General features: G+C 42.4%; 3 protein-coding genes across 4 annotated transcripts in view; 2 read left to right on the top strand and 1 right to left on the bottom strand.

Annotated features, from left to right (window-relative positions):
* Positions 1 to 5,729, top strand: part of grik4 (glutamate receptor, ionotropic, kainate 4) — a gene marked incomplete at both ends in the record, with an annotated part of 170,707 nt that extends 164,978 nt beyond the window's left edge. The window contains 6 exons of one of the 2 annotated variants that reach the window (XM_083886306.1): positions 230 to 403; positions 1,177 to 1,342; positions 2,009 to 2,234; positions 3,039 to 3,167; positions 3,292 to 3,410; positions 5,337 to 5,729. In XM_083886306.1, the coding sequence (XP_083742432.1) occupies positions 230 to 403; positions 1,177 to 1,342; positions 2,009 to 2,234; positions 3,039 to 3,167; positions 3,292 to 3,410; positions 5,337 to 5,729 (1,207 nt within the window). Of the gene's footprint in view, positions 1 to 229; positions 404 to 1,176; positions 1,343 to 2,008; positions 2,235 to 3,038; positions 3,168 to 3,291; positions 3,444 to 5,336 lie in introns of both variants that reach the window. The other variant, XM_083886305.1, reaches the window with a different exon arrangement.
* Positions 5,730 to 15,041: 9,312 nt separating this feature from the next.
* Positions 15,042 to 19,839, bottom strand: drc12 (dynein regulatory complex subunit 12 homolog; the record flags this gene model as incomplete). The annotated part of the gene is made up of 6 exons (XM_083886966.1): positions 15,042 to 15,155; positions 17,672 to 17,802; positions 17,901 to 17,993; positions 18,227 to 18,346; positions 19,607 to 19,675; positions 19,779 to 19,839. The coding sequence occupies 6 exons, from the start codon at positions 19,837 to 19,839 to the stop codon at positions 15,042 to 15,044; spliced, it is 588 nt and encodes a 195-aa protein (XP_083743092.1).
* Positions 19,840 to 20,967: 1,128 nt separating this feature from the next.
* The window catches only part of cbl (Cbl proto-oncogene, E3 ubiquitin protein ligase), a 38,136-nt gene continuing 32,026 nt past the window's right edge, over positions 20,968 to 27,077 (top strand). Inside the window, exons 1-2 of the mRNA XM_083886775.1 lie at positions 20,968 to 21,857; positions 26,550 to 26,797. Of these exons, the coding sequence (XP_083742901.1) occupies positions 21,711 to 21,857; positions 26,550 to 26,797 (395 nt within the window). The 5' untranslated portion in view covers positions 20,968 to 21,710. The remainder of the gene's footprint in view (positions 21,858 to 26,549; positions 26,798 to 27,077) is intronic.

Below are 27,077 nucleotides of genomic sequence, written 5' to 3'. Positions count from 1 at the left end.
GCACATGGGGAATAAGAAACAGGTCGGTTCTCTGTGCAGAGAGTCAAGGTGACTTTGTGCTGAAGTTGATTGTTCGAGTTGTTTTTGCTCCTTGTGTCTCTCACTCACACTTGTTTCTCCGTCTCTCTCTCTCTGTGTCTCCGGAGTTTTCGCTGCTCATTAGAATTCTTAATCCGGTTTTCATTCCACCTCGGTTATCGAACTGCGCTGCTCCTGTCGTCTCTTCCAGATTGACGCCGTACGAGTGGTACAACCCCCACCCCTGTCTTAAGGGTCGCTGCAACCTGCTGATCAACCAGTACTCCCTTGGCAACAGCTTCTGGTTCCCTGTTGGAGGCTTCATGCAGCAAGGATCCACCATCGCTCCCAGAGCTCTGTCCACACGCTGTGTGAGCGGAGTGTGGTTAGTATTAGTAACAACAATCAAAAAAATCAGTTTTCAACTCTCAAATCCACACATATGCATCATCAAATTCTGTTCCATTCGAAATGTGTGCTTTTGTATGAATGCATTTTCATCTCTGATGTGATTTTTAAGCAGCAGGATTTAAAACATGATAGTAATGTTGTATGTCGGCCTTTGCAGGCAAAACTTCACCTCCTTTCATCCAACCTGAGCATTGTCATCTTTATCCATTAACAGCCACTCCATCCATTCACCTCTTTATCCGCTGCACACAGTGTGTCCTGCTTTCAGGTGTGCTCTTTCTTCTTTTTTTCTTAATCCTTTAAAGGCGCCATATGTAAGAATGTGGCCAAAAACAGTTACTACATTCAAATTCAAACTACCGAGGTCTTTTAGGTTTCGTTTTCTGACGTAACTGGCAACCCGTGGTTGCTCAGCAGTTGAGACTCTACTGACTTCAATGATTGGTAGATGGCAGTAGGTGGCGCCACATGCCAAAACATGATTTCAAAACATAAACATGATATGCGGTCTGCAAAATATTTCTTTTATTGTGAATATTTTGGCTGTACTGTTGTTGTTGGTGAGTTCAGTTTGTTATATGAACATTATTTCTGAGTCTCTGTGACATATGAGGAGGATTTTATGGCCAGTTGCTTTAGATTTATTACATTATTTAACATTTCCTCCCAGAAGATCCCTTCTTTATCCCTGTGTCTTTCCATTCACATACTTTTATAGGTGAATGCATATGTTCTTGTCCTCCATAGGTGGGCTTTCACATTAATCATCATCTCATCCTACACTGCAAACCTTGCTGCCTTCCTGACAGTCCAGAGGATGGAGGTGCCAATCGAGTCGGTAGACGACTTGGCAGATCAAACGGCGATAGAGTACGGCACCATGCACGGAGGATCCACAATGACCTTCTTCCAGGTCAGAGGCCGCACACATCATTGCATGTGATTCATTGTTAATACTCTTCATCTCAGCCGCCGCATGCACAGATTGACGCCAGTATTAGATCTCAGATGCGTACCCCATATTGACCCCAGTGCCCTCTGTGATCAATGGGCCATCGGCGATGTTATCCTCTCGAGCACATTCCTGTCCTTCCTGTCTGCCTCCTCTAACCACATGTTGTATCTGCTTCCTGTCTGTTTCTCTCCACAACCGTTCAATCACCTCTCCTCAGGGAGATGAGGTCCTATCCTTTGTCACACTCTCAAGATTTGACCTCAGACTTAGGCAAAAGGCTAAAAACAACAACAGATACAAACAGAGTGTGTTGCGTGAGTGACACAGAGAGACAGAGAATATGTGAGATGGCAGGGGAAAAAGACATATTTGTTTCGTCTGAACCTTGAATAACTAAATAATAAAAGACAAGCCACGAGAAAGAAGAGAGCAGCTGGGCATGTTAAATGATATAGCTTGAGTTACTGCCAATAGGAAAAGGTGTGCTATAGAAAAACAACACTTTTAACAGATGCACTGCAGTCAGAGGATCAGAAATAAACTGAAGAACAAATGAAAACCAATCTCCCCCACCAAAACGTGTTTGTCTTTTCTTTTGCTCCGTTTGTTCTCCGACACCTGCAGAACTCCCGCTATCAGACCTATCAGCGCATGTGGAACTTCATGTACTCGAAGCAGCCCAGTGTGTTCGTGAAGAGCACGGAGGAGGGGATCGCCCGCGTCCTCAAGTCCAACTACGCCTTCTTGCTCGAGAGCACCATGAACGAGTATTATCGCCAGAGGAACTGCAACCTGACTCAGATTGGAGGGCTGCTGGACACCAAGGGCTATGGCATCGGCATGCCGCCGGGTGAGTGAGAGAACGAGAGGGGGGGGGGGGGGGGACTTCCGCTACAAGTAAGTAAGGTGACGAGGTTTGTCCTTACAGGCTCCAGTAGAAACATGGCGTCTCGCTGCTAACAGTGGCAATGCAACAGCGGCCCGTGACCATGTTATTTTTACATGACTTTTACATGACATACAGTGACCAGACAATGCAGGAGCACATAATATGTATAAAAAAGTGAATTTTCATATAAACCCATAAATACTACACAGTGTCCCTTTAAAGCAAGACACTTAACCCCACGTTGCTCCTGATTGCTGTGCCGGCAACTTGCAAATGGCTATGACAAATGCACTGCACATAGATGAAAGCGTGAGTGAATGGGTGTGAATGGTTAAATGGCAGAACTGTAGTGTAAAGCAGCTTTGAGCTGTCATCAAGACTAGAATAGTGCTATATAAACACACTCCGTTTACCATTTAAAAGGCGCTGTATAACTCGTAAAGTTGTAGAGGAGCAGGAGCATTAGTTGGAGGCACCATCATAAATGTCACATTTCAAATTGAAAAAGTAAAGCCTCAGCAAATCCAAACCAGTAGCTGCTATCTTGTGAGAAAATGGTGCAAAAAGTGAGAAACTAAAATAGTAAGTTTGAAATCTTAATCACATGCACTACAGAAAGCCAGAATAAAAATGGCAGTTGGGTTTTGCAAATGGAAACAAGTAAAACAGGAGATACAACAGCCTGAATGCAGTTTGTCTTTTTTGTATAAGGAAATTCTTTTTGCAGTGTGTGTCTGTGAGCTTTTTCCCTTCTCTTCCCACCAGGGTCAGTGTACCGTGATGAGTTTGACCTGGCCATTCTCAAGCTGCAGGAGGACAATCGCTTGGAGATCCTCAAAAGAAAGTGGTGGGATGGTGGCAAGTGTCCAAAGGAGGAGGACCACCGAGCTAAAGGTGTGTTTCTGGTTAATCCATCTGGTTCTCATTTCAAATTCAGTATTTGATCTGTTGTGTGTTTTGTTTTTTTGTTTCCCCTCTTTATGTCCCATCGTGTCTCCTTCATCTCTCGTCTCTCCAGGTCTGGGTATGGAGAATATCGGCGGCATCTTTGTGGTGCTGGTGTGCGGCCTGCTGGTGGCTATCTTCATGGCTGTGCTGGAGTTTGTCTGGATGTTGAGGCAAGCACCAGGAAATGAGGTGAGAGAGGGCTATCTAACCTGCATCTGCTTTGTCTCTCTCTCCCCTTCCTCCTCCAGCAGCTGCTTTAATTTTCAAACTGTGCCCAGCTTTGACAGTAGGTGTAGGAGACGTCTTATTGCCCTGGATCTACCTGACACCAAGCCTTCCTCTGGCAACTCTAATACATAATCAGCACAAAACCAAATATATATACGTTGCATTGCAATCACAGTACTGTGCAAAAAGGGCTTTGTTGTTCTCATGTCTGTCAAACTCTGTGATCATTGGCATTGGGATTGAAATGTAAATGTATGCTCAAACATGTTTTTGAATAAACCCGAAAATTTGAAATAGAAATTGCAGAAAAAAACACAGATTTTTAGCCCAGGATTGTGCTATTGTTCAAGTGTAACACTCGACACTTTAACCGGTAGAAGCTGTTTTTATACCTATATATATTAATATATATATATATATATATTAATGTTGTGGTTGAGAAATAATGATACTGTATGGTCATTATAACATCGCTAAAACAACAAATCTAAGAGACCTTTGCACAGTACTGTACATCATGCATACATCCAGTATTATGAACTATGCAGATGGTTCTTACATACAACATATACTGGTAATACATACATATATTTACATTGAATATTGCCAATAATACAGAATATTGAAATGTGAAAGTTAAGTATTATACTGAGTACTACAATGTATGAACAATGCAGTATTCATTTAGCATATACATTGTATTGTAACATCATTTGGAAGGAGGAATAAAAAATGAGGAGTTTGTCCAGTATTGTCGCAGAATTCTTGCACTTTTTTAGGAGGAAGGAGAAGTTCATCAATTTCCGTGATTAATTACGTTAGGGGAGGAAATCTGCTGTGCTACTGTGTTTTTCAGAGAAATGCATACGTGTTGTAATTATTTCTGATACAATTACTTTTACGGAGCCTTGGTAATTATCCTGTAAAAATTTACTCCACGCTGTGATTTTTAATTCAATAAAAGTCCAGGATGTCATAGTTAAAAAAAAAAATGTGATTTCTTCCTCTTGAGCAACATAGACTGAAATTCCACTTAGTGCTCACATGACACAGATCTGTGTTGTATAGGTGCACCCTTGGTAAATTGCCAGGGGAATAATACGCAACTCCTTATATGGACATCCTGGGGGTCTGCCTTTATAGGTCACATATTCAGGCTTATAAAATGTGTTTTTTTCATCTTCTTATGTGTTGCTGAGTGAAAGTTATGATTCATTTTGTCTTGCATCTTTATTCGTGATATAAAGTAGCAATAATTGTGCAGAAGTCACAAAAATAGACCTTTTTTTTATTTTATTTTATTTTTGTTAATAAAAGCGAGCCGAGTGAACTTTGAACTGTGACGTTTTTTTCCAAATCTCACTAATTCAATCTGATTTTTAAACATTTTGAGTACTTTTTGCTCAGGTGTGTTTGTATAAATGGTGAAAATTCAATCTTTTTTTCATCAGATTGCCTAGGTTGTGCTGAAAAAAAAAGGATATAAGACACTCTTATAGCCTCTTATAGCCTAATGGAAAAAAAGCAGTGTGTATGTGTGAGATCACATACTGTAGCTGCCCAGTGGAGCAGTAGACCATCAGTTCAGGGAACATAAAAATATAAAGTGTGTTACATGTCTCTCTATGTGTTTGCCGTTTGAATGTTAATGTGTCAAATTTTTTTTTTTTACTGCTGGTCGTTCAGTCTGCTCTAACCGTCTCTTTGCGGCGCCCGCTATTCAGTGATTAAACATGATGTGTGTATGTTTCATGTCTGTGATGTCCATCAGTCTGTTCTGATCAAGTCAGTCAGTCAGTGAGTTGTCTGGCCTCTCTCCCTCTCCCTCTCCCTCCCTCTTTTATCCCCCACTCTCCCCTGTCTTTCCTCCCTGTGTGTGCCTTGCAGCAGACGGTGTGTGAGGAGATGATGCGAGAGCTCCAGGGCATCGTCCTGTGTCGCGACAGCCTGCAGGTGAGGCGGCGGCGGTCGGCTTCAGTGATGAGGCCGCGGCCTTTGCCGCTGGAGGAGCGCCGGGCACGAGCCGCCGCCGCCGTGAGCCTCAGCAACGGCAAGCTGTGCGGGGGCACCGGACTGCCTGAACCCCTCTCGCACAGACTGGCCCAGGAGGCTGCTCTGGTCGCAAGAGGGTGCAGCCACATCCGCATTTGCCCCGAGTGCCGGCGCTTCCAGGGACTGAGGATGCGTCCGGTGGGGGGCACCGGCACAATCCCCTCTCCCACGCACAGTGAAGAGAGCATAGAGTGGGACAAGACCACAAATAGCAGTGAACCTGAATAACACCTGGTGATTCCAACTGGACTGACCCTTCAGGCAGCCACCCTCTCTACTTTCCAGGGATCAAAGATCACGTAGTATTTTCATACAACAATTCGGAGCACGGTCTTAAAGGGCAGGACAGTTGTGTAGATGTTGTTGTTTTTTTGCCCCGAGAGGCAACAGCCAGCAGTCAGTTTTTTGGAATCTCCTGACTTTTTTTTTTTTTTTTTGAAGGAGACAGGAAAAACTGATGATTCTGTCTCATTGTGGTCTGTCCCTGTTGGCACCTTTGAACCATATGAAAGAGGACGGGCAAAAACAGCCATGGGGCATTTGTACTATGCAGTATTTTCAGTCATTTATCATTGTGCCGTTTCTTTCCTTTTTTTGTTTTTGTTTTTAAATTATTTGTGTCCTCTGTTGGATTATCAGTACTGAATATTATTATTCTGTTGTTCTTGGAAAGAAAAAAAAAAAAAAAAAACGCCGTCCTTTTATATCAGATAATTTGCCGTGCGAACATATATTGCCTCAGAAGAGCGAGCTGCAGAGATAAACAGACTGATGCAAGGTCGTCCTTCGCGTGGTTTCATTTTGAAATGGCCCAAAACAATAAGGTTTACCTTATGGCTGGAGGAAGCGCTGCAGGAACTGAAAAAAAAAAAAAAAAAAAAACACACAAAGACCCATGAACTTCTTTGATAGTAGTGATATTCTATTAAAAAAAAAAATGTTTTATCTGTTGGTATCTCTGAAAGACAACGATGCATGTGTCCACGGGTGTTGGCAAGGGCTCATTGAATGACTAACTGCTCTGTGGTGGCTGGGTAGCTGAAAACATGTTTTTCGATGAAGGCTGTCCACACATTCACACAGTTTTATTTCCTCCCCTCTCTCTGTCCCAAGATCACCTTCTCCTCCCATCTGTCCTACATCTTTGACACCGCTGCACATTTATTGTCTCGCCACCTGTCCTCTTTATGATTTCTCGTGAACAGTCTTCTGCATCGGAGATAAGACGCCATTTCCTCCATCTCACATTTTTCAAGGGTGAGGACAAGCCCGTGTGTGTGTGTGTGTGTGTGTGTTATAAGTGAAGCCCAGCGTACATCACAACCAACCAAAAACATCAAATCTGGTAAAGGAAAAAAATAGCAAAATTCATATCAGCAGTTGACTCAACTTGTTTTAAATGTCAAGGCCGTTAAACCTTTATTGAATGTGACATTTTACACACTGTTTCCAGGAGTTTTCCAGTTCACATCAGCCCACACACTGTCTGACATTTGCAAAAAAAAAAAAAAAAATCAAACCAAACATTGAATGTATTTATAAATTTGGTGATTTTAATACACTCTTCAATTAAATCAATTATGTATCGGTTTCATTTTGTATTTACAAGAATTGAATGAGTCAAATCTAATGAACTGAAGTTGTAATGACACAGTGAGTGCAGTTTGTGCAGAAATTGTCCACCGATGCCAACGGTTGAAGGTTCAGCTGCAGCGTCTCCCAAAGTTCACTTTCTATCTTCATCACAAATGTTGTTATGGTTTGAAACTGCATATGCTATACTGTATATGCAGAGAGTAACCTGGAGAAGGTACCCACTCCACTGACCACGGTTAAATGTGTTAATGTCCATGTAAAAAGCACGTAGACGTAACAAACCTTTGACCAACAGACAGTCACATAATGTATTTAAAGGTCCCATATTATGCAAAATCAACTTTTTAAACATTTTAATACTTATATTTGGGACTCTGGAGGTCCTATCAGGCGGCAAAGTGTGAAAAAAGATGACTCGCTCATGTGTTTGTGGTCCTCCTCAGTCTAAGGAAAGGAGATAAAACACGCGATGTTGACTTCCACACTCATTGGGACGTCACAATGCGCAAAATTCCTGGAATTGTTGTCTCGCGAGAGTGCTAGCGAGAGCAACGGCAAGTCCAAGAGGTCCGTGAAAAGCTCTATTCTTGGCTCCACAGTGCAGCACAGAGTTCTACACAAACTTCCAGCCTCAGAGGATTTATCTGTCCAGTGGATACATGTTATATATGACGGCAATGTGCCTGCTAGAGAGCTGTAAATGATCACTTTTCCAAATGCTAACTGCTGTTAGCTCCCAGTAGGGGGTCGTACCTATGTTCCCCGGGTCCTATGTTCCCCGTTTTTCCCAAAAAAGGTCCACTTTGTATGTGACAGGGGAACATAGGACCCTTTTTTTTATAAAAGGATTTAGGATTAGGGTTAGAGAAAGGGTCCTATGTTCCCCGGTCACATACAAAGCAGGGAACATAGGACCCGGGGAACCCCAGTAGTATTAGTTTCCTAAAGAGATACTACTAAACCGAGCGTCCTGAACAGGGCTGTTTTGGATAAATAGGGTATAATATGGGATCTTTAAGGTTGTACTATTTAATTCATATTCATTTTAAACCATTCTTTCAAACATACTCACAGCTTCATTATTTCACACAAACAGCAGTCCGGAGCAGTTTACGAAGCTGTGATCATGTGATTCTGTGGCAGATCAACGACCAACGCACCCATGCTGTAATATTCTCAATATTCTGTGCGACTTGGATCACAAAAAAAGTCACATTTCTATTTGAGGAGGTCATGTTGCGGTTGCTGAAAAGTGTTTCAGCACTTTCAAATGGCTGTTTTTGACTGTGGCCTGCTTTGTGTCTGAACCCCCACGAAACACAGCAGTTTAACACGTTTTTCCATACACCACAGGATAAAGATGCAAAGATAAAAAAAAAAAAAAAAAATGGACGAGCAAAGGAATCAAATTATCGTCTGCTGAAGAGCCAATCACATCATCTAATCCTCTAGTAATGAGTTACTGTCACCCTCACCGAAGAAGTGCTTTTTAAAGTGTGACTCAGAGTGTGTTCCCCGGTCATCATCCAAAGTGCTGTTTTTAATTACATTAACAAAGATACAGAACGACGTGCAGTATGTGATGTGTTTACTTGGCAACATTTTGCCATCTAGACACACTCACAGCGTGGGGATAAAAAAAAACAGTCCATGTAAACTTTCTATATTTCTTTCTATAAAACAGACACCGCACATGTCATTACTGGTTTTTCTAACACAGTTCCCTAATCCATCTCCTGAATGTCACTAAGAAACTCTTGCGATTAGCTGACGCTGACTTCTTAAGGACAAAAACATTTACAGAGGTGCTAAATCAAGTGTAGTGGGAACGAGACTTGGCAGTCACCTTGAAAGCCGCGACGAGCGGTCGAAGAAAGAATTAAAACAAATCCCCATGGAAACGCTTGGCCAACCTTTGCTGGGAGAGACCACAGAGAGATGCTCGGGCTTGGCTGCTCTGTTTTATATCCTTTTATTTTCTTATATGTTGACATTTTTTTATTCCATTCTAAATAAATTTGATAATGTAGCCACCGTTCTGCTTGGCTCTATAGATTCGTCTCTTCTTTACTCTGATGTTTTTTTTCGAGCTGGACAGATTTGTCGCGCTATAACGGCGTCTGAGTGCACTTTGTGTTTTTTTTGACGGTGTATTATTTAACCGGGAGGGTGGAATATTCAGATAAGTGTGCCTGTGGAGAAGTCTTATGAGGACGTGTAGGTTTTCCGGCTGAGTAGACGTGGTTGATTGTTGGGGTGAACCCAAAGCGAAGCCGATGAATACACTTATCTATCGTCCCGTAACTGATTTGTACAGCTGAGAATGTGTGTGGGCACAACGTCTAACGCGGCCCTAATGAGTTAAACAACTCACTCGTGTGCTGTATATCAGCATCCTCTCACCCATAGTGCATACATCACTGCGATTTCAGTGGATATTCCTCTCTCCTCAGGATAATGAGTGAACCACAAACACAACGCGACTCTCTCTCCTCTCACCAGTGCCTGTCTCGCAATCTTTACGCCGCAGCATTAAGCCCAATTTATACTCCTGCGTAAAGTGCTCTGCGTAGGCTACGCAGAGTCCTCTGCGTAGCCTACGCAGAACCTGTCGAAGAGCCTCTGCGTCGTCTCCGGGTGCGCGGAATATTTTTTAAGTGTCCGTCACTCCGTCAAGGGACAACGGAGACGGCAAGAGCTGCGATTGGTCCTCAGGACAGGCCGAGCGAAGCCGCTCTGTGCCGGCTCACAGTGAGCAGCGAGCGTCCACGGAGGGCGGAGCTGATCCCCGCCGACTTCGTCGCTGCCGAACTATAAATACGTCTTATCTTAACACACACACAGCACATGTTTAGACTCTAAATGGACAATTTCTCGCCTCAAATTAAGATTAAGATTAAGATTCCCTTAATAGTCCCGCAGTGGGGAAATTCCAATTACTGCAACCGTGAATTAGTGAACACACACACAGCACACAGTGAGGTGAAGTACAAACTAACCCAGAGCAGTGAGCTGCCTGCATTCAGCGGCGCTCGGGGAGCAGTGAGGGGGTTAGGTGCCTTGCTCAGGGGCACTTCAGCCGCGGACTGGTCGGGGATGAACCGGCTACCTTGCTGTTGCAAGCGCAAGGCCCTAACCACTAGGCCAAATTATCTTAAAACTGCGTCCCGGGACACAGAAAAGTGACAAACAGCCACTGTTTCAACAACAACAACAGTTTTTCTCCCTCGGACGCCATTGCTCACTGTAGCCAAAAGCACAACAACCTTGCGCAGCGACCCCTACTGATCGGCGCGGGAAATTGCAGCGCCTATCCGTCACCAAGACGCAGAAGTATAAAGGCTCGAGTGGTCTACGTGGTGACGCAGACGGATAACGCATTACGCAGTCGGAGAAGTATAATGTGGCCTTTAGTGGCCACGTTTCTATCCGCAGCACGCACACATAGCACATCGCTCTTGCAAGAGTGACACACACACACACACACACACATATAAACTCTCGCCACCAACTGTGAGCCACAGCTGTGTCAAGTTCATTTCATCATGCTCGTGCTTTTCCTTCTGCCCTCTGCTGCTCCAGGGCCACAAAAGTCCGTACCCGCCGCTGCCTCGATGCTGTGTGCGATTTATGGAGCCCGTGATGAGCGTTGAGTGCCTGCAGAGGTGTTTGTGTGTGTGTGTGTGGGAAAAAAAAAAAAACCTTCTTCAAACTCACTCAGTGAGTAACACCATAGCAAGACCGACACCCTTGTAGTTGACTCGTCATTCAGCCAGGACCCACACACGTCGTGTGAAGTGGTCGATGTTGTCTGTCGCCTCATTCCATGTCGGCGCGTTGGTTTCTGAGCTTCGCAAGTTCTGTGCCCCCCTGTCGCAGGAAAAAACCAAAACATGAAACCCCGAGCTGTTGAGAATTTGTCTTCGTTTTCTGATTACAGTGTTTAACCTACTCATTTCCAGACCCACTGCCAAATCATCTCTTTGCCTTTTTTTTAGTGTCTTTCCCATGGTTAGAATATAGCATGTAAACAGTCCAAACCATATCAGTGACTAAGGATACTATTTGAAAATCCCAGACTACCTAACACAGAGCGTGGCGCCTTTTTTTTTTCTTTCTTATTGATTTGTTGGCAGTTCATTGCAAAAGACTTTTGTTTTGTTGTGTGTGTTCAAAGAAAAAGGGTATGAAGTGACAGAATGATGAGATGCTGTCAGGGCTGTTATACAGCCTTTTTTTTGTTTGTTTACTGACAGTTGTTGTCCAACAAAACATCTTTACATTGATTGTCTTTCAGAGAAATAAAATGAAGCTTAATTTACTTTGGTCTGTTTCCCCCCTCACCATTCATTACTCCTTTGACTGATGGCTGAAAAGGTGCAGCATTGATCTGCACTTTGTGTAAAGGTTAAAGCAAACGCGCGGCTCAAGCGCGCGGCGTACACGTTTGTAATCACGACACTTGAGACGCAGCGGGTGGACCTTTCTAATTCATCCAGCGAGAGGCCAGCGTGTTCTCAACAGAACAGACGCACGCAGAAAACCGACAAATCAGATTCCAGAGAGTGGCCAGTGTTCACCATCAAGTATTCTTTAGAAAATTGAAGCTTTGAAGTTTTTTTTTTCTTTTTACTTTTAAACTGTCACCGCACAAGGTGACATCTACGACTGCGTCCATAGCTGTTGAACAATTTGTCAGATAATACTTCTACGTCTCGTGCTGCTGACCTTGGATTACAGTTCAAAATAATGAATGTTCTTCAGTGTTGTTATTCATGTGCAGTGTGAGCAATGTCTCATATTTTTCTACCTGCTTTTTGTGCAGCAAAAATTATAAAACAGCCATAGTAATATAATTTAATTAAATTATTTTTTTATATTAAAGGTGTTTTATGTAATAAATCTAAAGCAAATGGCCATAAAATCCTCCTAATATGTCACAGAGACTCAGGAATTATGTTCATATAACAAACTGAACTCACCAACAACAACAGTGCAGCCAAAATATTTGCATTAAAAAAATATATTTTGCAGACTTCAAATCATGTTTATGTTTTGAAATCATGTTTTGGCATGTGGCGCCACCTACCGCCGTCTACCAATCATTGCAGTCAGCAGAGTCTCAGCTGCCGAGCAACCACGGGTTGCCAGTTACGTCTGAGCTACAGTGGCGGAGAAAACAAAACCTAAAAGACGTCGGTATTTCGAATTTTTGTGTGTCGTAACCATTTTTGCCCACATTCTTAGATATGGCGCCTTTAAATAAGATAGTTAATTACTCTTAATTATTTAGATTTACATATGATCAGGATGAGCTTGTCTTCTTCTCTCTTTTTTTGCCTGATTATTGTTTCATGAAATCTGAATGTGACCCCTTCAGTTCAAAAGCACTAGACTAAAATATGTATGCCATGCCAACTGCTGCAAGCACATTCATGTATCAGTATTAACAATGTAATTATGTCTTATTATGACTTGCATGGATGAACCAGACAGCAGAGCCTGTCATTTGTGGTTTATACATAAAAGGGGGGTAAAAGGGCATGTTCCCTGCAGAGCAAGTCTTTTTTTTTTTTTGATATGCAAATACTATCTGGCTTATAATGTCTTTACTTCACTTTACTTAGCATATGGTATTTTTTAATTGCAATTTCAGTTTGCACTTTTATAATTACTGCATATATGTTTTCCACCACAGGCTTCTACTGGGGTCAATAATAATTCTATGCTCCCTTACTAACAGCTACGTGAGCTGCACACGACCACATTAAACCTTGAGTGAACAGAAACACACAGCACCCTCTGAAGACATCAAGTCCTGGTGGTTTTGAGGAGAAAACGTTGGTTTTCCGATTAAAGCATCTTTAGCTGCTGTGTTAGTTAGGCTATAAGAGTGCAGAATTATCTTCATAGCAGGGAAATGATTAATTACCTCTCAAGAAATTGCACTGGTACGTGGAAAAAAAACACAAATGACAGCCTTGGATGTTTTCTGGCTTCCCATAATGTGCAACTGAAGCATATTTCCTGCATCATGAACTATTCGTTTACCTGTTTCTTTCTTGTTGTTGAGGTATACGGCCTCACATTATACATTCCATTCTTCATACTAGTGCAGTGCCCGTAGGAAGTATGTATTCCTATAGTGGGAGCTGAAGAAGATAGTTCAGTTATGGTAAAGCATGTTAAGGAACGTAAAGGCTAACATTATACAAACACTGTGCAACCTCACTAAGCGCAGCGCAAATGCTGTTTTGTGACACAAATAGCTGTTTTGTGGCTGTCAGCTACGCAGCATCTAGCCACGCTAATGCTAATCGAAAATGATTACAACATTTGCGTTGTTCCTAATGAGGTTGCGCAGTGTTTGTATTATGTTAGCCCTACGCTAATGCTAATCGTAGCCTCGCTAGCTTACCTTTGGAAACAGGGGGTCGTACCTATGTTCCCCGGGTCATATGTTCCCCGTTTTTTTCCCAAAAAAGGTCCACTTTGTATGTGACAGGGGAACATAGGACCCTTTTTTTGAAAAAAGGTAGGGTTAGGATTAGGGTTAGAGAAAGGGTCCTATGTTCCCCGGTCCACATACAAAGCGGGGAACATAGGACCTGGGGAACATAGGACCCGGGGAACATAGATACGGTCCTGAAACAGGTTCGCCAAGTTAGCCGCAAAGTAGTAGCATGCTAATGTAAAACAAATATGTGCTCGCGTATTGGAGAACGGACACCGTCGTTTCAGTATAACACCATGTTCTGCGTTGAACCGTGTGAAAATGTCTCACCCACCACCGTGAGGACAGCCTCTTCGCTCCCACCTCCCCGCTTCAGACAGCGCAGCTGCCGCTGATGAGCCGCTGCCTGCCTGGTGTAGCGTGATAAATCAGTGAAAATTAAAATTACTCCAAAAAATTCGAAAAATCAAGGATGCACACCATGTGTCACAGACAGACACAGATTTTTGAGACTGAGACCTACCTGAAGGGTAAAGAATAATATGGAGGGTTACCACATTTTATGCATCTTTTTTTTTTTTTAACCATTTAAATTATTAATATTATGCATTCAACGACATACACATTAATTCCAGTGCTTACTCCTAAGGATTATCAGCTTTTATAAACAATATCAATGATATTTTACTGAGTGATCATATGGATACATGCAGGTGAGGTGAAGGGAAGTGAGCGTTGGTGACCCCTGCTTTATAGATAGGTTTTACTCTCTTATACATACTGTTTTGTCATGGTTGTTTGTGTTGTCATACTGGCGCTAATACAGTCTTGTTAATGAGACCGGTTCAGCCCTTTCTTCTCTATAATCAAACCATAATCAGAAAAATACTGCTCACTCATTTCCAACAATGTGTGTTTCTGATCCTCATATAAAAAGCTGATTAAAACACACACACACACACACACACACACACACACACACACACACACACACACACACACACACACACACACACACACACACACACACACACACACACACACACACACACACACACACACACACAGTTACTCATATACAATACCAAGTATACACTGTAGCAATCCTAACATGTCTCACAGGCCACAATCTCCCCCACCATAAACAGTCACTTGCCACATCTAGTGGACATTAGACGACATTACAGACAATACGTGGTGAACTACCTGCTAAATGAATGAATGCATATATAACTTATCACCTATACAAATATTACATTATAAGAGCATTCATCAAACCATACAGACATGCTGACCCTGCGATAGACTAGTAATCTGTTTAGATTGAATCCACTCTGCCCCCAAACCTACCTACCCTGTGACCCTCGTGTGGGTGGGATAAAAGTGGTAGAAAATTAATGGAAAAATAGGAGCTTTAGTCATATTTAATAGAACTAACTCATAGATTACAAAATGTAACATTACATCTCACCGAAAAGACAACATTTGTGTTAGATGTCCAGTTCAGAGAGCAGCCCCTTGTCATTTTCACGAAGGCTTGGGCTCTTGTCCTCCCGAGCCTGTCGAGCCACAGACAGCTGGCAAGTCAGGCTGTCTGGAGTATCCTGCAGAAGAAAAAAAGAAAAAAACATTAGTAAAATTGACATGCAAGCGATAAAACTTTCACTTTGTCATCTAATCTCATCTCCGGCCTACTTAATCACCTTTAGCTCTGGTGTATATCAGGAGAATGCTGAACAACAAGAGGCATAAATACATTATGTGTCATATCATGAAAGAGAGAGAGAGAAAAAAACATAATTACATATTTCAATCTGAGTGCTTTAATTATTGGCTGAGTTCTTTAAAATGGCTCCCAGCTTAATCACCTGTCTGTAAAAAGGCTGTGCACTAAAATGCACTGCAAATTATTATGCCCTGATGGAAATTCTGTTATTTTATAAGGCAAATGTTATTTCCCTGGCTTGACATAATGTAATGCGTCTATAAACCGGCATAACACTCATCATTAGTGTGGCTCTTATGGAACTGAGCACTTGTGCGCGCCACTTTATTTTGGATCATCGACACAGTGACTTCTTTGTTTTGCTGCTGTTACCAGACAGCTTCTCACATCCTGATGTAAACAGACAGATTGGTGAGTTATGGCTCCTTCCGTGCAAACAGAAATTCAAAGATCGGAGCACCACAATGTGCTGTGCTTGTTTGTTCAGACGTTCAAATACTTACTTGTGAAGTTTGGACCACGTAAAAACCTTCTCTGATTGCTCTCTGGTTTCTCTAAAGTCCTGGTAATGAGTACGATGTATGGTTTATAAAACTAAACGACCCAGGTTGTAAACAAATGTTTCTTCTTTATGTGAATAGTGGAGCAGCGAGAAAGCTAACTTTATTCTTATATGTATAATAGTTTGTCCTCTAAAGGAGCTTAAGAGGAAAACATGATGATCCTCTGCTGTTTCCTGAAAGTCACTAATCATCAATCAGCCACGACATTAAAGGTCAGGCGTGTAAGAACAAGTGATATCTAATGGTGAGACACCAGATTATAACAGATGACTCCTCCACTCACCTGTACCTTTCCTATACGTGCATTAAGGAACAACTACGGTGGCCTTCACATGACACGTGTGTTGCAAAACCTACACTGTGGCCAGTTTGTCTTTTCCCCATAAAGAAAGGCCCTTGCCTATAAAATGCTTATTCTGCAGTAAAGAAAACCTAGTAGACCTTTAGGAAAGGTAACTGATTTTATTATATGATAATTATGATATTGGGCAAGGCAAGGCAGGGCACGTTTTATACACGGGGGCCAAATCAATGTGCTTTGCATTAAAAAAAAAAAAAACAGTTAAAAGTTGGAAACATTAAAACAAAACCCAATTGTAATATAAAAAACTAAATGTAGTACTGAAAGAGAAAAAGCAAAGCAGAAAGTTAGACTGAAATATGAGTGCTATATTGTAATGGTAAAATTAAATTTCTCTTTCTCAGAGCTACATTTGCCCAACACTGATACACACCCAGTACAGAATACCAGGTCCTTTGTGTATAGTGTATTGTATATCGTGTCTAGCCTGCACCTTCCTGCCACACCAGCAGGGGGCCTGCTCCCCGATGTCTACAGCAGACAAAGAGGCGTGAAAGCGCCGTCTGAATGTAGAGACTTTGTCTATTGGAGGAATGCGAAGTGGGAGTTGCTCAGACATAAATGTGGAGGGTTCACTTTGCTCTGTGTCTTTCTACAGCAAGGATCAGTCCTGTGAAGATCGACCTTTTCCTTGCAACGAAAATAAAACCTTGTCGGCCGGGCAGAAGTTATCTATTTCATTCTTCACCAGCAGAAAGAGAAATTTCCACAACAATATAAAACAATAATTTGCTTTACTATTATAAAAGAATGTACAGTGCAGCAAGTTTTTAATCTGGAATGCTGCTTCACCATAATTGGATTGAACTCTGGGCTCGACTTTCTGACCTGATTCAGTAAATCTTAGGTTTATACTCTTTTAATGTGGGCTTTAAAATGTTTGACTTTGGTAGCTGCTGGTGGCATAAAAAATACAACCTGCAGTTACTTTTATTATAGTTTTTATACAAAAAGATACAAACAAAAAAACGAATTGAATGACTGCTACATTCAGCAAAATGCAATCAAACAGACAGAGCTTAGTCAAGCCTGATGGTCTATCGTAATTCCTGTGGACTAAACCGAAATTAAGCCAAAATTTAAAAACCTAAAACCCATCCCATGTGACTTGTCGTGCAGAGTGTGACAGATGTTATAGCAGAGTCAAGGTTGGACTCATCGCTCTGTGAATCTAAAGTGCTAAATGTTAACACTGGGCCGACATTACCCTGATGTAATACACCATGTCCATCATTTTGTGCTGAACAGGAGATTGGGTTCACACGAGGATGATCTCACTTTATCGCAAATCAGAAAACGGAGCAGGAATAATTGAGGTGATGACGTTCATCTTCTTTGGCTTAGCACACACACTTCTCTGTGTAGGTTTTTACAGTACACGGTGTTTTAAGATTACACGCCTACTAAATCAGTGGCTGCCGCTTCAGAACTTTCTTTGGATCACTTTGTACTGACTTTGAGCTGAATCAGTTGCAGGATCTTCTCGTAGTCTATTTCCACGTTGTCCAGCTTGTGTCGGAGGTCAGCTATGGTGGCGTCCTTCTCCTGTTCCGTCTGCTCACGCTCTCTTTTGTCCCTCCTTTGTACTTCCTGACACAAGGCTATAGGCAGACACATGCACAGACATCCCTTCACTTTTCATTTGGGAACTCACTGACCCCTGGAACTCCAATGTTTTTAAGAATTTAAGAAATCGTACCGAGTTCTTCGTTTAGCTGGCTGACCTCCGTCTCGAGCCTCTTCACCTTGTTGGTCAACTCGGCCTGCGTGGTTTTATACTGGCGAGTCAAGTCTAGAACAACATTTATGTCAGTATATATTTATACAGAACATACATAGGCTTTATTGCTGATGAAGTGTGTAAGGCTAATTCTGCAGTCAGCTAATTAGACCTTTTGATCCTTAAAAATAACCTTAACCTTAGCAAACAAACCCTTTGTCCTCACTCCCATAGAGACACATGTTTTACCTCAGGTTATCACAAGCCAGGCTAATTGTTAATTCATGTTTTGTCTGGACTTGTACCAGAGTTGACGTCCCTGTAGTCTTGTCTTTCGTGCTCCAGCTTCTGCTCCATGTCTCTCAAGCGCCTCCTCAGGTCAATTCTGTCAGACCGGACCATCCTCACAGACTCGCACTGCAAAGCTGTGATAATCCCACCACACGTGCAGGCATTAATGTGCAAGCGAGTGGTAGAATTACTCAAATTACAGTTCAAGTGCACTCTTAGAAATAAGGGTTCCAAAGGTGTCCTACTACAAGGGCTGAGGTTCTACCTGGAACCATTTGCTTCTGAAAAACCCTTTGGTCGGTTTTCAAGGGTTCTTGGTAACACTAATGGTTCCAGTAAGAACCATTTTGATCCAAAGAACCCTTAAAAACCCCTTTCCTGAATAAAGGGTTTTAAAAGGGTTCTTGGTGGAACCCCCCAAAAGGGCTCCAGGTGGTAAAAAGGTTCTACCTAGAGACAAAAAGGGTTCTCCTATGAGGACAAGCCGAAGAACCTTATATGGTTCTACTTAGCACTTTTATTTCTAAGAGTGTACTGATGTCAAAGCAGTACTCAGATTAGGCCTGAACTGATATTCTCACTTTGCAAGAGACTCGAAACACAATTCAAGGATTAAAAACACGATTTTTATATATATATGTATTAATCTGATTGTGTAATTATTATACTATTCTTTTAATTTGTTTGTTGTTGAATACAACAATACTGAGCATGATCCCTGTCACAGACGACAATTACCACTTACATGTTATCATTCGATACACTCTTAGAAATAAAAGTGCTAAGTAGAACCATATATGGTTCTTCGGTTTGTCCTTATAGGAGAACCCTTTTGGGCTTTTATAAAGGTTCCACCTGGAACTAAAACCCTTTATTCAGGAAATTTCCTTGAAAGGGTTTTTAAAAGGGTTCTCTGGATCAACATGGTTCTTACTGGAACCATTAGTGTTACCAAGAACCCTTTTCAGAAGCAAATGGTTCCAGGTAGAACCTCAGCCCTTGTAGAAGGACCCTTTTGGAATCCTTATTTCTAAGAGTGTACTGACGGATAACGTGAAGAGAACATCAACAATCGGAAAGAGTTGCCTTTGACAATGTGGTAGCAGTTTTAAAATCAAGAAAGCATCAATATAAGATCACACATAGCCAAATGCTACATCAGGTCAACCCTTCTGTACGGGGCAGAAACTTGGAAAACGAAACAAAAGCAACAAGGATGCAAAAAAATATCTTGGACTGAGCATCCATGACAGACTCATGACAGCAGATGGCACATGAAGAAGAAGCTTGTTTCTGCGATTTGATCATTTTGAGTTGAAGAGTCAATCGAACAATTGCCCCCAGTTTGGCCTAAATTTAAAGAACAAACGATCAATTTAAAAAGGGCTGCTCACCAATGTGATCCTGGAGGATGGCTATATCCAGAACACCGCGTCTGTACTTTGCCTCCAAATCGTTGTCACCTGCTGCAACTAAACAAAGGACAAAAGCGGCCAATTTAGCGTCACAAGAGCAGGACAGAAAACCTGAATCCTCCGATAAAAGCAATAGCGATAGCAATGTTACTTCTTTCGTGGATCTTCTTTGTGGTCTTTTTTGTCTTTTTAGGATTCTTCTTTGGAGGCATGTTTGTTTGTTGTCCTGCACAGTTCTTTGTGTGTGTATACACACACACACACAGACAGAGAGAGGGAGAGAGAGAGGGATGAATCTGTGTTGCTGAGCACTTGTTGCTAAAGAGTGAGTTGCCATGGCAGCGACAGTACCAACAAGAAAACTATTGAGAGCAACAAAACGATGTGCGTCGTTGTGCTGATTTAGACTCAGTGACAGTCATTCTTAAATACAAAACAACATTTCTTTTGATGGTGGTCTGTACTCCGCTATATACTAATAAAACAAATTAGTTTTCATTAGCCCCCATCTTTAACCACAATATTTCTACGGCAGCCCAGGTGGGGGAAAAAAACACAAGCAGATTGGGTATTTTTAAGGGGAAGCATATAACACAATTGAAGAAGAGATACTTTCTAGCATAAGAAAAAAAAGAGAATAACAGGGAGAAGTGAAAGGAGGACTCACCACTAGATGTCACTAATTCTTAAACTTAAAATGAGCTAATTTAAAGGTGCCATATGTAAGAATGGGGCCAAAAACGGTTACTACATTCAAATTCAAAATACCGAGGTCTTTTAGGTTTCGTTTTCTGACGTAACTGGCAACCCGTGGTTGCTCGGCAGCTGAGACTCTACTGACTGCAATGATTGGTAGACGGGACGGTAGGTGGCGCCACATGCCAAAACATGATTTGCAGTCTGCAAAATATATTTTTTTAATGCAAATATTTTGGCTGTACCGTTGTTGTTGATGAGTTCAGTTTGTTATATGAACATAATTTCTGAGTCTCTGTGACATATTAGGAGGATCTTATGGCCAGTTGCTTTAGATTTATTACATAATGCACCTTTAATTTCAGGGGAAAAAAAGAGTAGACAAAAGCTTCTTTTTAATTACTGACAGAGCCAATCGTAACTTGACTGGAGCACCACTCATACAAAAACCACTGCGCTTCATGAATGCTGCGCAAGCGTAGGCGCGCGCCCGAGCACATTCATTTTGCCGCGAACGCGCACAAGGAAGGCGTGGAGTTTGGTTTGCGTGAGGAAGGGGGAGGAGGAGGAAGGGGGAGGAGGAGGAGGGGGGATGAACGGAAGGGGACGTGCAGGAAAGGGCCGCACATACACGTCACGGGGGGAAACAGAAGAAGAAAAAAAAATACACTGGGCAATGTTTAATTCCCATAATTATTTATTCACCCCTGTCCCCGCATGTGTCCGAGTGGCTTTCGCAGTTTTAAGAGCCACTTCCTCTCGCCAGTCATCGGCGAGTGCTCGCTGTCGTCAGCCTCACACACAAGCCGCCGAGGAGCGCTGACACTGTCACACTGCCACTGAACTGAACTTCCCGTCAAGACACACCACAGGCGAAAAGAGCTGCTACTGACGGGAAAAAAAAGCGGAACGATATCGGGGGTTTCGTGGAAAGGAGAGGACACGTTCCGGACTACAAGGTTTCTGGTCAGAGAAACGCTGCCATTGTGCTCCAGCTGGGGGCGAGGGGTAACAGGTCTGCTCTGCTAATTAGCCTGCGTGGTTCCCTGCAGAGGGAGAAGGAGCAGCGTAGCTAGCTGCAGCAGCACGGACGGGCTTACGCAGGGTGTGAGTGACTGAGTGTGGGGCTTGTTGAAGCCACAATCGGGGCATTTATCAGGCTAAACTGGTGTTAAGACACCGATGGAAGCGTTCGTCCGATAGTCAGCCTCCTCTACCCCCCGTCGGACCCTGGCTCGAACCCGCCACTCGGGCGCTGTCCTCGCCGGGGGGTGCCGGATCACCGTCGCCCGGTTCTCTTAACTCCAGGCGGCGGTTCGGTCCCCCTGACCCCTGCCTCGGCGCCTCGCCCGTTTGCCGCTCTGGCCGACCCTCGCCGAGCCCGAACATGGCAGGGAACCTGAAGAAAGGCGGGGGACTCATAGGAATGATGAAGGATGCCTTCCAGCCACACCATCACCACCTCCACTCCCATCACCAGCCCGGGGCCGTGGACAAAAAGACGGTGGAGAAATGCTGGAAACTGATGGACAAGGTTTGTGTTGATAACCGTAAACTAACTAGCTTTTACATGTTAGCCACAGCGTCGGGATGCCCAAAGCGCGACTTGCTAGCTAACTGCAGCTAACTAGGGATAAGCTAGCCAATCTTCGCCTGCTGCAGGACTATAGCTGCTAACGTTAAATTAGCTAGTCAGCTGGTACGAAGACTTGGTTAGCCAGCAGAAGCTAAGTTGCAAACAGTAATTATAGTGTGTTGGAGCGCTAACCTCGGGCCACTATCAAAGACGGACTTTTAAAACAGCCTTACAATAACACACACCCAAGTCCATACGAGCCCGTGGACACAGAAGCTGTCCACAACACATCTGTTTGCTAAGTGCTGTGCCACTCTGCTAACTAATTGTCATATCGTGTTACATTCAACTTGTTGAACCACGTTTAAGTGCTAAGATGTATCGTAAATATTAACACTGAAAGCACAAACATGATATACAGGAATTGGATTTGGCACAGCAGTCCTCGTGTGCGTTGCTACTGTGAAAGGGCTACAGTCAACAGTCTGTCAGCACTTGGAAACTGTAACAAAGCTTAAGAAAAACATAGGAAATGCGTTCATTTAACTGGGTTAATTGTGCTCCTCCACAGGGCAGATTCATTTCACAACTTTACTTCTCAGGAGGAAAAAAAAAGTCAGTAGCAGTTTGACCCCCAGTTTCCTGTTCAGATTCACACAGCAATACTAGTGTGAATAGGAAGACAAGACGCTCTATTGTGCCTCCTTCCTCTTTGAGGCCTTTAGTTTAAAGACCTGAGTCCTTTTTCAAAGCCATCACTAGTAGCAGAAAAAGCACTCGAAAGTGTAAACATCAGTTTCAAACGATGTCAATACACTCAAAATGTGATCCATGTCCAGATCACTCCCACAATCTAATAATTGAACCATACACTGCATCTCCTGATAATACCATCAAATCTGTCATTATATTTTTGAGTTATACTGCTCATAATTTTTTTTGTTGTGGATGTAAATTCCATCACACTTTTGCTTTGCCTCATAAGTGTCTGTTAATCTTTGTTTCTGACTGTACATCCTGAAGTTCAGTCCAGACACGATGACTGTACCTTGCACAGACTAGATTAGTGTTTGCAGTTTGCCATATGAGAATAATTGACCATATTCATCTGACCCAGTAAAACATCAGAAAGGCAGATGCAGTGACGTGACGAGAGCATCTTACCTTCTGAAGTTATAAAAGTAGCCACAGCAATATTGTTCAGCCCTGTCGTGTGTAAAAACCACAGCCCAGCATTTAGCCTACAGTAGACGACCACTTGCAAAAAAAAAAATGTCTCTCAAAGTGTCACTTTAAGAAAAACCTTCACCACAGATCTTGGTTAAATTTTATCAGAAACATGGGGATATTTTCCTTCCTCAGGGTTGTCTTGGTGTCCAGTATAGCAAAGCTTAATTATTGAACACCAGCTTTTGATTACCGCATAATGCTGCTCTTTTGAGTTGCTTAAAGTTTTTTCATTGGTGTTTTTAAATGTTTGTCCTCTCTTTGCCCCAAACGAGTATAATAAGACCGCATTCAGTGCGGTATCTCACACCTACTTCTCCGACTGCGTAACCACGGAGACCCCTCGAGCCTTCATAGTTCTCCGCCGTGATGTTGCCGGATACGCACTGCAATTTCCCGCCCGATCAGTAGGGGTCTCTACGCAAGGTTGTTGTGCTTGTTGCTACAGTGAGCAATGGCGTCAGAGAGAGAAAGACTGTTGTTGTTGCAGCTGAATAACATTGAAACAGTGGCCGTTTCTCACCTGAAATAAATATTTTCTGTGTCCCGGAACGCAGTTTTAATATCATTTGAGGCGAGAAATTGGCCATTTAGAGTCTTAACATGTGGTTTTTGTATTAAGATATGACGTATTTATAGTTTGTCGTTGTCGCCGGTGATCAGCTCGTGCACACCGAGCGTCCATAGAGGCCGGCACAGAGCAGCGTTATCTCGGCCTGTCCTGAGGACCAATCGCAGCCCTTACCGTCTCCGTTGTCCCTTGGTGGAGTGACGGACACTGACGGACGTGCAGCCGTAGACGACGGAGAGGCTCTCTGTAACTGACGTAGGGCACTTCACGCAGGAGTATACATTGTGCTTAAAGATGGCTTTGTTGTTCAGAGTGGTCTCATATGATCATGGTGTTTAAAGAAGATGAAGAGGATTCAGAACATGTTGATTTGCAAATTTTAATCAAATAATACATTGACCGTTACAAAAATTCAACCAGGGACAACTTTTCTTCTACCTGGCTAACCTTTAAACAACGTACAGTGGATGTTTGAAAGCTACAAGACTCACTACAAGTCTAGCACCAGCCAAAGAATGAAAGAAAGCGAAGGGTTAGTGGAATGCAGTTTAGCTTGCAGGCACTCAAGATTTTTCTTCATGGCAATATCCTTGATAAACACTCACCGTCTTAGATGCATGTCCAAGAGCTTGGCTAATTTGTGTTAAGTGTTGGTGTGGTAGATCGCTAATGTAATAAGTAATACAGATGGAGTTTTGTGGAGCTGATAGGCCTCGTCATCAGTGTATGAACTTGTTTGGCAATGGTTTGAACATAGTAGACGTTCGTCTATATGTGAAAGTTTCGCACTGCAGCTTTAAAATATCCACATTTATTTTTCACATCCATTGGCGCTTTCATGCACTGCAATTATCCTTGACATTTGTTGAAAACCATGCTTTTTTTTTTTTTTTTTTCTTTAAATATAGATGAAGTTTAAGATGCAAGTGGGTGGCATCTTCATGTAATTGCCCTTAAAATATTTCACCAGTGATCTATTTTCCCCCCAGTTTCAGTAGGAACCTTTAATTTTCACTCACCAATCGAATACTGCATTGCTAAAAATAGTTTCCGTTTTGTGAAAGTAATATTGCTTTAAATACTCTACCAGCAGCCGAGTGCGAGTGACCTTATTCTTTTTGAGAGACATTTGATATAGTCGTGCTGAATGGAGTGGTCTAGCACACTGGCCCATTTAGAAACTGAGAGGAATTATTCCCAATAATTTCAGTTCATGTTTTTTTATGTTGTGTACCTTTATATGTGAACAGGAAGGGGCCTCTGTCTGAAATCATTAGTTGTATTAGTAGAAGATGGCAGCTGTATTATGTTGTATTATTTTATTTATTTTTCACTTTAGTTTCACTTTATTTTGTCTGATCAATCAGATTAAATCTAAGGATATTTAGTTTCACACTAGGCAAAGAAGAGCAGAACATTCCAATTAATGAATTAGTCTTTCTTTTACTTAACCAATCACCAGAATTATTTTTCATTATATTTCATTAGTTAGTGTGAGCCCACACAGACTGAGACCTCCTCCACAGTGTCCATCATTTCTGTCATTCAGTATCACCACATAGATTCCTATGGCGGCAGGACATTTTGAGCATGAAAAGAAAAATCGCTTCATGATTGATGATGATTATAAAGCTCTCTGGTTCCAGACTTGCTTCAATTGTGAACTGATTGAAGTCCTTTTGAAGTCCCATTTTCCCATAATGACAAACCAATGGCTTCCGAGAAAGTGAGGACATTCATACTGGCATTCTTGAGGTGCTATTTCTGCCATATTTATTTTTACAACTCGTACATGATTAGTAAACAATATTTTGGCCTCATACTCTACAGACTTAGACTTGAATCCAGTGGCAACTGTGACAGCAACCATGACAACAGTGAGCTTGATGACACTGTAGGCTGCCTTGAAGTGTCTTGTAATGGTCAACAAAATGGCTCTGAAGCAGTGCAACGTTACAGTGAGATGGGTGAGGAACGGTTGAACATTACAGAAGATAAAAGATGCATTCATGTAGTCTGGTGAACATGTTTCAGTCGGGCATGTAATTGATTTCCCATGGTCTGACCATTAACAGGGGATGACTAAACTTGAATGTTTAAGAAGACTGCACAATCGCAGATTATGTAATTCTCCCCATTTTTTTTGACAGGGCTTGATATCAGTCCTACTGACAGTATCACTGTCAGTCAATTTCTGCTAAGATTTGCAGATAATTGAAATACAGAAGTGTGAATGCATCAACAGCTTCTTTAAAAAAACTGTAGAGATGGTGGTAATTCTCTTCAGTCTTATCTATGTCGTGTAATAAGATGCAAGTATTCCCGTGTACTTTTAAGGATATACATCTACATAGGGAATTATTAAGAAGTAGTGGACAGCTCGTCACATGGCTGAATAGAGGTATGTTGTTGCCATTTTCCACCTCAATCTTTAGAGTCAAATGTATTCTAATGGTGAAATACCTTGTGATGTTATTAGGGATTAGGGTGCATTCCATTATGTAATGTGTAGACTTGCCACACTTTGAAAGCTCTTAGCTTGATGGGGCTTTCAGGGGCCTTTTCTTTCCGGGTTTTCTTGAGTCTGGGCTCATGGACAATATTCAGCACTAAAGATAAGTGCTTTAATACAGAAAAGAGTTCTCTCTTACACTTGCACAGGATTAATGTATGTAGTCGCACTTAAAACACATCTCTGATTCTCTCTCCCCGTCTCTTTGTAATACTTCTTCTGTGTTGAAGACATCAGGGAGGGAAGACGGTCTCTTCCCTCACTGCCTTTCCTCTCACGTGCACATTTTTTGTCTGTAACTGTATCTTATCGTCCCACTTTACATCCTTTCTTACTGCAGGTGGTGCGTCTATGCCAAAACCCCAAGTTGGCTCTGAAGAACAGCCCCCCTTACATCCTGGATCTACTGCCTGACACCTACCAGCACCTGCGCACCATCTTGTCTCGCTATGAGGGCAAAATGGAGACTCTGGGGGACAACGAGTACTTCCGGGTCTTCATGGAGAACCTAACAAAGAAGACCAAGCAGACTATCAGCTTGTTCAAGGAGGGCAAGGAACGCATGTATGAAGAAAATTCCCAACCTAGGTGAGTAAAGTGGATTAAAGTATGACATAGTTTAATATTAACTGAGCTGAATAAGAGGTGATCGGTTTTCAGATTTCCCTTAATTAACCTGTCCAAATGTTGTCTTCACAATGCAAGCAGTTCATTCTGAATAACGATGACTATGCAGGTGCAGGGTGAACAACTGCACCCACTCCTAACCCCCTAGGGTGGTTATACTGTAGCTCAAGATGTGTGAACACAAGGCAAGAGGGGTTGTGGTTTGTTCATGTGAGCAAATGTGGTCAGAATTGCACTAAAT

The sequence above is a fragment of the Microchirus variegatus genome (assembly GCF_963457635.1).
Source record: "Microchirus variegatus genome assembly, chromosome: 3".
Taxonomy (NCBI): Eukaryota; Metazoa; Chordata; class Actinopteri; order Pleuronectiformes; family Soleidae; genus Microchirus; species Microchirus variegatus.
This window is presented reverse-complemented; position numbering and strand designations above follow the sequence as displayed.